We start from the raw sequence: 12,340 nt of genomic DNA, 5'->3' as shown, positions 1-12,340 counted from the left end.
AGTCCTTTGTTTTCAAAGCTGTGTCTGAAGAAAGAAAAGAATTAGCCTGTTAGGGCTCCAAGAAAGGTGGCAAAAGATGGGATGGTGGATACTTAATCATTTATAAGGGTGTGGTGTGTAAATTGTAAATTTTCCTCATTCCTCATTAAAGATCTTTGAATCTTCCTACTTGATGACATCAAGAAGTCTGGTGTACATAACCATTCTGTGGTCTACCACTGAACATGTCGCTCCTAACATCTTGATGTTTTTCACTCATCTCTCTCTCTCTTTTCTCTCTCTAACCTGAGTTGTTAATTGCTTTTCCTGTGTGTCTTCATAAAGTTGTAGCCAGACTATTCCATTCTGGACTGTTTATCTTTGAATGCCAAAGGTCTTGAAACATCATAATGTTGTGTAATGAACATAACTTCTGCCTTGACATGTGGGTGTTAAAAGCATTAGTCATTGCAAAGTATTGAGTTAAATATTTTCAATAAAATGATATAATGATCTAATAGGAAGAAGTTATAAAAAAATAGTTGATGGCTTTAATGATGAGCATATTCTTAGTGGGTTCTATCAGTGATGGATTAGAGATTCACAAAATGAACATAAAAGCATTCTTACTCTTTATTGGTAGGAGAGGAGAAAGCCCAACAACAAAGAAACCCCACTTAGGGGCTGGTCTGGTGATGTGGTGGTTAGGTTGACACGCTCTGCTTCGGAGGCCCGGGGTTCACGGTTTTGAATCCTGGGCTTGGACCTACACACTGCTCATCAAGCCATGCTGTCGCGGCATCCTACATACAAAATAGAGGAAGATTGGCACAGATGTTAGCACACTGACACTCTTCCTCAAGCAAAACGAGGAAGATTGGCAACAGATGTTAGCTCAGGGCCAATCTTTCTCACCAAAAAAAAAAAAAAAAGCCGCTTAATTCTCATAAGTACAGAAAAGTGTAAGCCACCAGTTTCCAATGCTTCTGCTCCTGGTTAACTATGTAGCAGGTATCTATAACTGCTGTAAGAAATGTTGGAGATTTCCATGAGACATTATCAATAGGGACTCCTGGGCTGCATCTTGTCAGAAAGCCCTTAGCCTTGTAATGACCTATTTTTCGGTAAGCCATCCGCACATCCTTTGCAACACCATCAGAGAGCCAGGGATTTCCTGAGTGAATGAGATGGGTCTTTACCTGTGGAGTTGATTTTATGAAGAGTTTTGGTCAGCGTTAGTCATTGTGAAACCATGTGCCTGCTGCTCTGGTTTATCTCTGTAGACATCTCCCCGTGCCAGATGATTGAGTCCTCATCTCTGCATGTCTCTGGGCATCCAAAGATGTTAGAGGTACGTTGGTTTGCTTCTTGCCGGAGAGTGTGTAGTAGGTACTGGTCTTCTCTGATGGAATACTGTCTAGATAAGTGTTTGGTAATCAATTTAACAGGTTGATGTGTTGTCTTATTTACTGGGGTTGGAGGTTTAAACTGGAGACACTGTGTGTAACTCTCCTTTATTTTGCTGGCAATCTTCAGTTGTTCTGAGCTAAATACCTTTTCCTTCCTAGAGAGGTTGCCAACAAGGGATTGCTTTAATTTCAGAATAGAGTATAAACTGTGTCCATGCACTCTGTTAAACATTTCTCCACAGACTTTTTCAAAGGATATTTTCAAAAGATATCCAAGTCAAAATAGATCAGTTAGGAGAAAAATGTTCTTTTGCGATATGTATGACGTCTTGTGCAAATTGATAATTATTTTCATGATCAAGTTAGGAATTTATGACATTTTGGGGATTGGAGGGTGTGTCAATGGGAGATCTATTTTCACCAGATTTCCTTGCATCTGTGGCGATATTTCTGGAAGGATTAATGATCTCTAGTTCTCTTATGTATGGTTTTGAACGTATTTGTTATCGTTGTTAACTGAATCTGTAGATAAAGACATAGTTTTGAATGGGAGCCAAGTAACCTGTTGATGTAAAGTCTGTTTTACCTTTTATGATTCCCATCATTAGCACCTCCCTCCTTCCTGGCTGAATTCCCCGTCATTTTAAATAGGCAGCAATTACTGGTTTGTTAAAGCAGCTGGCTCCTGCTGCCAAGGTTCCTATTAATTATCACTCTATCTCTAATTTAGCCTTCCTAGTGTTGAGAGAAGGTGCATGTAAGCGTGTGGCAAAGCGGCTGCAATCGCTTCTTCCTAATAATCTCCTTTCTGAGACGGTTCAGTGGACTCAATGTTCAGCCAAAGGGCCGAGGCGGCCCTGGTGAGTGTTTTCAACTCTTCTGTGGGTTGTTTGGTCAGTCAAGGTTGGTGTGGTTTCCTTCTCCCTTTGACTCTGACCTGAGTAACGCTAATGGTTAGCATTTATGTTGGGAATTCAGACCTATTCCTGGTCCGTCTCTGAACTCAAATGGGACACGTTGAAAATACTTCGGTGGTGTTCCCACGAGCTATTTTCTCTACCTGGGAAAAGGAGACCATGGAATTGACTCTGTGCCTGTCTTTGAGAAGGTAATGCAAATGCTGACCAACGTAACTCAGTTTACGGGTTCTTGTATACCAGATGTGTTTTCAAGAGTGATAAATTGTCATTCAGTATAATACTGAGTCTTTGGTTCTTGTCATTCACAAATGGCTAGATTGCTTTCTGTTTGTTTTCAGACACGTTCAGCTCACTTGTTTTAGTGAACATTTTTTCAGAAGTTCCACTGGATCATTTGATTAGGTTTGGAGTGCTTATGCTTCCTTTTCCACTTTCTATGTTATTTTTGGCAATATTGGCGATTGAAGCTGTTGAAGTGATTCACTGCAAAGTGAATTAATTTTCCACGTTTTCAAATGTGTTTTCCAGTCGCCCTCAAGATCCCCCCACCATATGATTCTGCAGTGGTAGTTGTCATGCTTGCTGGATCAAATATAAATGCTGATGTCACTGAATTTCTTAAATTACAGCTGGTGGGGATTAACAGAAATTGTAAGAGAATACCACTTCCTCATTTTGCTATTTTCTTGACTAATTATTGTCCTTTCAAGTCCTGTAGGAGGATGGGGATGTGGAAGTTCTCTGTCTTGAAGTTAAAACAGCAATTTTCATTTTCCTTTTTCTGTTAATGCTATTCTTCAAAAATAATTTAGTGTTTAGGATGCTGCTCTGCTGTGACCTGTAGTAACTTCAGACAGACTTTCCCCGCCCATGGTTTTGCCCGTCGGTTGTCTTCTATCCTGGGTGAAGGGTTTTGAATGCTTCCCTTAAGTGAGTTTCCTTATATAGAATATTTTTACTCAACAGTCTTTCGCCAACTCCAGGCTGTTAGTGCTACTAGGTGAAGGGTTGTGATTCCTTTATTATTTTTTTCCGGAGCCTTTTGTTCTTTAAGGAATGCCTGGCTCTGTCCCCCATTGTTTTCTTGTTTAGAATCTGAGTGTGCTTTGTGGCAGTTCTGATGGCTCAACATCCTCAAACATTTATTCTTCTGGCTTTCCAGCCCTTGTTCTAGCAGTTGGGGTCTGGGGGTGAGGCCTTCTTGTCACTCTCTGTGCGATGGCTTTCTGAACCTTGTCTTGGGAGTTCTCTGGGCGGGACGTTGGAGGCCACCTGAAGTGTGCGTAAATGGTGGCCGAGCACTGCACGGTGGCAGTATTGATCGAACTGCAGCCCCATGGAAGCAGAAATAGAAAGGGTTCAGCATTTGCACTTTCCTCTGGTGGTGTTTTTGCTTATTTCGTGTATTTGGAAAAGGCAGCCGTATGCAAACTGCTGACTTATTATTTTCCCTGGAATGGAAACCATTTGGATTATTTCAATGAGTTTTAGCTAAGATTTGTTTGTTCACAGTATTAGTTTTGTTTTCTGGTGTCCTGTTTAGAATAAGACCAGAATGTGTCTTTTTACTTTATGGAAATAAGTGCTACTTGGTGCCTTGGGATTTTGCAAACCATGAATTTGAAAAATCATGGGTTTACTCCGGAGTCAAAATGGAAACTCTTTAGTGAAAATTATAGATACATAAATATTTCCATTTTTGGTGAATTAGTTTCTTTGAAAAAAAATGTTTTTTGGCTAAATTATTTTAAGACTTCAGAACAGTTTGTTTTCCTGGTTAATTTCCCCACTAATTAATTCTTGTAATTTTTGAAGAGAATAAGAGATTAAACAGAAGAATTGCAGACCAAAATCTACACTACACTATTTGTTGTGAGACGGTGACTGGTTCTTTTCTATTACCTTTTATGGTAGAGTGGATTTAGCTTAAATTTTAGTAGTAAAATTTGGACTAGCAATAAAAGCAGAATTTCCTTACTATAAGAACTATTAAACACTGGTTTGAGTTTCTGAGTGTAAGTTATGGTTGTTCAACCTCTGGAAAATGTGCACTATAGGATCTGTATCCACAGCCAACATTTCCTTCTACCATTGTGATGCTAAGTACTTTGAATTGAGATTTGGGAATGGGCATAGCTATCTGAAAATATTTCAAATATCACTATGGAATGTACTAGAATGAAGTGGGCGAAGATAATAGTTAGAAATTGGTTGAATTGTTTGGAATGAGATATTTTTTAAAGAAAGACTTTTTATATGTATCTAGGGAATGTCACTAAAATAAGAAAATGAGATTTCAGTAGCTGAGGGGAGGTGGAAATTGGAAACATCCTGTGAGGTGGTAAGAGGAGCTATGGATTAGGCATCGAGTAAATTGTAAATTTCACTAGGTTGACGAACATGAATGTTTTCATTTATCATTTTATCCCAACAAATGGAACCCTGTAGCACCGAATAGTTAATAAGTGTTGAATGAATATGTGTATTGGGAAGCCTGGTTCCAGGCCCAGCTTTGCTGCTAACTAATCGTGTGACCCTGAGCTAACTATTTATGAGAACTCTGTTTCGTCTTATGTACGATGGAGGGTAAGGCCTAGCTCAGGGTGACTATGTGGTACTCTGCTGCTCCCTCTCTCAGTGATACAATGGTAGATTTTGGCAACGTTTCCCTTGCTCTGTCCTGTGAACCCGGGAGGAGCCTTGGGCCATTCTGAGTTCAGTGCACCAGGCTTTCACAACTCACCATGGATACTAGAGACAAAACTTATTTGCTGTCTCAGAAGGACCTTCTCTCTGAGGTCCCTTACTGTGGTTCCTTGATTTTGGGTCATTTTATTTTTGATATCTCAAGTCCAATTACAAGTAGGCAATATTCTATGACGTTTCTTGGTTAGCAGGTGTTCACTTAAACAATAGTAATGACAACAGCACACACCATTGTCTGTCAATATATTTTTTTTTTAAAGATTTTATTTTTTTCCTTTTTCTCCCCAAAGCCCCCAGTATATAGTTGTATATTCTTTGTTGTGGGTCCTTCTAGTTGTGGCATGTGGGGCGCTGCCTCAGCGTGGTTTGATGAGCAGTGCCATGTCCGCGCCCAGGATTTGAACGAACGAAACACTGGGCCGCCTGCGGCGGGGCACGCGAACTTAGCCACTCAGCCACAGGGCCAGCCCCTCAATATTTTTTCTGGTAGATTTAGCAGATATAGATAGAACAATGAATGGGTCCAGACAATATTCCCCCAGTGGCGTAAGAGATCAAGAAATGATTATATTAGCAAAGTTTTTCACTTTTACTCTCCCAAGTCTATTTATCCATCTAGGAAGTGATTGTTCAACACCTACTACATGCCACACACTATGCTAGTGATAAAATGGCCAACCCATTATACATGAGCTCTGCCTGCTTGTAATACTCAGTGATGTAAATATGGTGCTAGGTCTGTAATTGTACCTTTGGGGACAAAATATCGAGGGGTCAGTTCTTCTGAAGGTAGAGGGGAAGAGTAAAATCTTAGGGAAGAATTCAATGAAGTTTGAGTTCATTATTGAAAGGCAACTGCTAAGCAAATGAGAGGAGGGCATTCTGGGTAGATGGCAACATGGAAGTATAGCCCAGTATGTTGTCTTTGGGAGAGTGTAAGCTTTTGAGCATGGCTGGAGCGCCAGGGAGCATGGCCGGATTTAAGCAGAGGAGTAGCACTCTGACTGCCAAATGAAGAACAGGTTGGAGGGTGGCCAGGTCTAATGTCACAGAGGCCTGTTAGGATGGTTCCAGCTGAACAGTCTTTGTGAGAAATGATGATGCACACGCACTGTTCAGCCCTGAAGAGAGGTTGTGATGCAAAAGGATACAAACCTTGGTCACAGATTTCAAGGGCAAGGAGGGTAAAAGTAAGACTGTGTGCACACTCCTTACTGGTGACAAGAATGATTGTTCATTCATTAATTCATCACACAGTTGAGTGTCTATTCTGTACCACACATCTTGGAAAGACAATGGTGAATAAAATAAACATGGTCCTTGCCCTCAGGAAGCCTGTGTTCTAGTGGGAGGCACAGTCAAGTAAATAAGCAGTTATAGATTACTGTGTATTCTTTGTAAGTTACATGAGCAAAATTCTAAGTGTCCATTCTATCTACAGACCACCCCCTGCATCACCTCTTATCCTGCAGCTAACTCATACTCTACCAACATGCTTTCTGCTTTCTATAGTAAGTTTTGAGGGTAAAGTTAGGCCATTGTATTGTATATGTGTTGTATTGCTCCTGCTTACACGCACACACACACACGCGCGCGCATGCTGATTAAAGACATCTGTCTTCATTCTAGAGGTAGACAAGCACCTAGAATTTGAGGGTTTCCATAGGTAAATCTGCTTCAGGTAAAGTTCCAGATATCTTCCGATATTTTTCTGAACTCTGATGTTTTACGTGAAATAATCCTGGCTCTTTAGTTCCAGATCCAAGGAGAAAAATCTTGGCTTTTGTGGTCCTTCCATGCGTAATTGGATCTTGAATCTGGCTTTGGTGGCTGCTTCAAATTGGCCCTCATGTCTGTGTTCCAGGTTACTGCCAGTGTTTGGAATTCATGTGCAGGAACAAGAATTTGCCTTAGGGCAGCAAGACTGGTAGACATTAGATAAGTGGCTTATTTTAAAAGAGATGTTTTGGTACAGAAATGGCAAGCAAGTTCTTCCCCTAAATAGAAATCTTCTCCATATTCTCCATCCAACCTTTGGATTTTAAGGAGTTAAAATTTAGCTGGATGGATCTGATAAAAATTCCTAGGAAGCCGTTCTGGGTTCAAGCACTGTTCTTTGAAGATGATTCATTCTAACGTGTTACAATGGTAATCGCAGCTGGCTTAGGTGGGAGGTACACTTTTCCCATTTTTGCATGACTCGGAGAGGTGGTGTATTGTTGGGGCTAAAACTCTAGAGTTGGACTGTCCTGAGTTTGAATCCCAGCCACATTGATTAGCAGCTGTGTGAGTTGGGGTAAATTACTAAGATTCTCTTTTTCCCCACCTGTAAGAGGAGGTAGTGGTTAAGCATGTAAGCCCTTTGTTAAACCAGCCTGGGTTTGACCCTCAGCTCTGCTACTCCATGACATTGGCATTGGTTCTCTTTGTATCTTGTTTTCCTTATCTGTAAAGTAATACTACTGCTACTACTAGTTCCCACCTCATAAGGATGTGGTAAGAATTAAATGAGATAATGCACATAGAGGCTTAACCCTTTACCTCTCATCCATTTTTTTACTCAGATAGATGTATATGGGTGCTTATACAAATACAGTGAATGACACCCTTGGAACATGAGTGTAGAAATAGTTACATAAATTTGATGGAATATTGTCTCCTAATTTGTTATACCTATATGTAAGCAATGGGACCATCAAATTGAGATTATGTTGACACCTGAGTAAATAATGCAAAGTTTCTTGAAAATTCTGAAATGTTCTAGTGTGGCTTCTCCCCAGAGGGAACTATTAATAATGACACATTAATGGGGAGGTATGCATTCCAGAGAATCCTGAAAAGCTCATCATCTTTGGAGGAAATTACCTCATTCCTCTTAGAGTCACCTCTCCAGGGAAGGTCGTTCCCTATGGCTGGCCTGGTTTTCCAAATAGGAAAATAAACACATCAAGTGGTTAGCTTAATAACTTAGACTGATTTCATTGTACTTACCATTTAGGTTAATTTTTAAGTAGGTTTGGTCCTTAAGCTATTAGACTAGTTGGAGACTTTGAGAGAATTAAATCCAAGACTGAGATCCTTTCAATTGAGCCCGTATTCACTGAGTATGTGCTGGGCATAAAGCAGCTGCATAGGGGTAGATAGGAATTTAAAGTATGGTTCCAGTGCTCAAAACCTCCAGTGTTAACTGGAGCAGTAAGCTAAGAAACGATTATGACAAAAGACAGAATAAATACGGTCAGAGTCGAAGGCAGGTAAAGCCAGGTCCCAGATGGTTGAATGTAGGAAGTGATTAAATCTGAAGAAGTGGAGGAGGAATGGATTATATTAGGAATGGCTTCCTGGAGGGTCATATTGGAGAGAACTCTACAAAGATGAGAATGATTTCATTTGGGAAATGACATGTTCTAGGTGTAGGCTTAGCATTAACAAAGACTTGGAGGTGGCCACAGTTTGAAATGAATATGACATTTAGACATGACAAAAATATATACAGCATGGTAACTGGTCACACTCTTTACTTTTGTGTGTGACTGTTTGTGATCTAGAATTTCCAGATCAGAAACTTGACTTTATGTAGGTGGAGCTGGATTCATTCCATGTTGGTTTCCTAAATAAGTGTCGCGCACCTGCTGTTGTTACGTATGAGGCAACCCAGAGAGACTTGGACACTGTGTAGGGACTCTTACAGTTGGTCAGTTAAAAACAACTGAAAGTCACTATTTAAATATGTTTTTCTTTTCTTCCCTGAAATGAACATTTCCAGTGATGTCTGATTTAAATTGGGCGAAATCAACAACGGAAGGATTTCATGAGAAGCTTCTTGTGAGGCACTCTTGAGTCTTTAAGAGACTTGGAAGGCCAGCTTAACTCATTTCCTGTTGGGGTGACACTTGTTTGTTAGACTTGGCCCAAATCAGGGTTAATAGCCTTAATGGTTTTGAATGATTCCAAATGATTCTCCAGCAAGTGTGCCATTAGCAAATGGGGAGGTTTTTACAGATGACAACACGCACGTACCTGCTTTAGCCATCATAGATTTAAGAGAAGAGCTGTAGATTCAGTTATGAAAATTTGTGATCTTGGAAAGTAAGAGTTACTATTGCAGTAAATACTAAAATATTTTTCAACAGCTCTTTACTAGTAGTTTTTTTTTTTTGGAAATGATTGCATGTGAAATTAATACCATTTAAATATGGCACCAGCATTCGGAACTTGTTGAGATCACCCCAACTTCTCCGGCAAATGAATTAAAATGGGACAGGGTGTTCACATTGGTGAGGAGATAATAAGGCATGTCGTGAAGAGCATTGGATTGGGTGGCATGCCCAGTAGCATGCGAGAGACTGCTAAGACTGGGAATGAAAGCTTCTTCATTTTTCAGTTTGTATGTTGGGCCATAAAGCTCTAAATTGGACTGGAAATTAGCAAGGCATTTCATGACTCTTGGTATTTCATTTTCGTAAATTAGGATTAGCATGTGTCTTTCAAGTTGGGACAGATAGTTCTTTGTGGATGTTTTTGCTATTTCAGGTGCTGGTGGGGTGAGAGAGAGCCTGGATGCAAACCTTTATTGGCTTCTTGAACATGAAAGAGCATAAACTGTTTATGTTAGTTTGGATCTGTCTAAATGTTACTTTTTTCCTTGATGGCTGGGCCAAATATTATGTAGTTTTAATATCTGCCCTTGGTTCCTGCTGCCTTGTTTTTGGCCACTCTTAATATCTTCCTTTATATATCTGTCATTAAGTTATAATTGAAGCTTCGTGTTTTATATTTAGAATGATGCATGGAGGCTCAGCCGTGCCAGCCATTCAGGCTTAGTGGCAAATATTGGTTTATGCCAGAAAGTTTTTGAAATCTGGTCTTTTTTGGGGATGTCCAATCTAAGCAAACCATCCCCTTCTACTCTTAAGCCGAAGGGCACGGGGAAGCCATTCAGAAGTGATTTCTGCATCTGTACGTGTAAGAGCGTCTTGTTTCTGATAAAAAAGATTGGCTTGCTAGTTCACTCTTCAATCCAAAGTCACATAGCCTCAAAGGGGATTGCTTTGACAAGTCTTTATGTCACTTCATTCCTTCATTTACTGACTTTCTCACAGGGTATCAGTGAATGCCAGTTCTAGAGTGGGCACATAGTGATGGTAGATGACACCCAGGCCACAAACTGCTTCGCAGGGGCTGCCAGGGACTATCAGACATTTCACAGCTCTTGAATTCTCTGGATTTGGGCCACTTTTGAACTCCATCCATCAAGCCATATAGCCAGTTATTCAACTAATATCTGCTGAGGTTTTACTGGGTGCCAGGTGCTCATCTAGGATCAAGGAATAGAGCAATGAACCAAACTATTGAAAATCCTTGTGCTCATGGAGCTTACATGAGGGAGAGGAGGGAATTGTAGAAATAAATACATAAAAATAAGTGAAATATATAATATGTTAAATGGAGGTAAGTGCTATAGAGAAGATAAAGCATGGATGGATTTGGGGTGACTTGTCACTTAAAATTGAGTGGACAAGGGAAGCCTCACTGAGAAAATGACCTTGGAGGAAAGATCTGAAGGAATTGAGAGTGTGGGTCATGCTAGTATTTGGCGGGAAAGCTCAGCAGGCAGAGGGAAGGTTAAGTCCATAGGCCCTGGACAGGAGTGTGCCCTATTCACGAACAGCACGATGGCTACAGTGGCTGGGACAGGTTGAGCTAAGGGAGGGGTTGTGGGTATGGCAGGAGAAGAAATGGGATCCCAGTGGAGGCAGACCCTGCAGGGTTTGTAAAAACTGTGCCTTTTATTCACTAAAAATGGGAAACCGTTGTGGATTCCCAGCCAGAGGAGTCACGTGATCTGATTAATTCAGGTGGCAGCCCAGTGTGGTGGGGAAAACAATGATCTAAGAATCTGGAGATCATTTAGGTCATGGTTTCATCACCAGGTAGGGGCAGATTCATTCAGCATTCTGAGCTTCCATTTTTTTCCTCCTTATAAAACAAAGCTGGTGCACTAGATACTTTTAAGTGACCTTCCAGGTTTTGATATTGCCTCTCTGCATTCATTGATTTCTTGCCCCATCTGAATGTGTTTGAGTATTTCAGATCTGTGGCTGATTACATTTCTCTTTGAGTATGCAGAGCAGGACTTAAGACGTGCAAATGATCTTACTGCCCTTCATTTAATTTCTTGAAATTTTTCATAAACATCTCATGTTGAAAAACTTGCAAAATAGGAAATAATGTTATATAAATTTTATACAAACGTTATTGCTCACAGACTAAATGGTGTGGGTAAGCACAGATTATAAACTTTATTGTGTAGCCTTAATAGTGTTTTTTTTTGTTACAGAAAATAGAGCAAATTGATCAAGTGTTATTGTGAGCTATCAGTTGGGATAGGGTGATAAATAAGAAGAGCTTCTGCCCTCAAGGAGTTGAGTAGGAGGAGACAGGCCTAGAGAGCACCCCACAAAGCAGTGTTCATGGCTGGAAAGAGAGTAGGAAGCCATGGCCAACCCGAGGCTTTTGGAAATCCCTGGTGGACTAATATTCAGGTGCACCTTCGCACCAATATTCTTTAAGGATGTTTTCACCATCCAGTTAGCCCTAGTGCCACACAGGGTGGGAGGTGCCAGAGGCCCTGCTACCTCTCTTCTACAGCCTTGAGCAATTTGGCTCTGCCCCAAACTTGCATCACACTGTTTAGCACTTCAAGGTCCTGCAGTTAACCAACTTACAAAGACAGTTTAGGGACCATCTTTTATTACCCAAGCATGTCCTTTGGGCATCTCAACCTTCTTCCTACCATCAGAGTATTTCTTCCACTCCTGTGATGTTTTACTGCTCCTTATAGACTGGTGCCCCAGGCAGGCACATGGCTGGTCAGTTTCTGTATCTCGCCTCTGGAGAAGTATTGCCCTACCCTCACCTCATCTTCAGGCCTCCAGCATGAACTGTCAGGCATCAGGTGGAGCCCCAGTCATTTTACCCACTGACATAATGTATTCCTTGTGTTCTGTTAACTGGCCTCATCTTGGGCGGCCTTGAAACGTCATAAGTTTCTAGGTTGAGGATTCTAGAAATAACTTCCCAGGAGGTGGGGGGGCTGCCGCTCACCCAGACTGGCCCTTCTGCTGAGTCTCCTGGAATGTGTTGGGGTGCTGGAGGCCTTGCTGCCCAGGGGAATTACCATGGTTACCAGCGCCATGACTCTCAGAAAGAGGAGGCCAGCCTGTTAGCACCTAAGCTGTCCCTGTGGTAATGCTTAGGAGGCAAATGACTATGCCAATGAACACTGTTAGAGCTGGAGGGGAAACTGAGGCCCAGAGAGGTGAA

At 41.1% G+C, this 12,340-nt stretch overlaps 1 protein-coding gene across 11 annotated transcripts in view; it reads left to right on the top strand.

Moving 5' to 3' along the window:
- Positions 1-12,340, top strand: part of MITF (melanocyte inducing transcription factor) — a 210,043-nt gene that overhangs the window by 18,844 nt on the left and 178,859 nt on the right. Inside the window, exon 1 of one of the 11 annotated variants that reach the window (XM_070236852.1) lies at positions 1,221-1,330. The exons of 6 other annotated variants lie outside the window; for them this stretch is intronic. Coding sequence is in view for 1 of the 5 variants with exons in the window: in NM_001163874.2 (NP_001157346.1) it covers positions 2,396-2,496 (101 nt within the window). In the remaining 4 variants the exon portion in view is untranslated. Of the gene's footprint in view, positions 1-1,220; positions 1,331-2,064; positions 2,249-2,363; positions 2,497-12,340 lie in introns of those variants that run through there. 4 more of the 11 variants (XM_070236847.1, XM_070236856.1, XM_070236850.1 and 1 more) reach the window with 4 other exon arrangements.

Source organism: Equus caballus, chromosome 16 (assembly GCF_041296265.1).
Source record: "Equus caballus isolate H_3958 breed thoroughbred chromosome 16, TB-T2T, whole genome shotgun sequence".
In the NCBI taxonomy this organism is placed as follows: Eukaryota; Metazoa; Chordata; class Mammalia; order Perissodactyla; family Equidae; genus Equus; species Equus caballus.
Note: the sequence above shows the minus strand (reverse complement) of the source record. Positions and strands in the feature narration are given on the sequence as shown.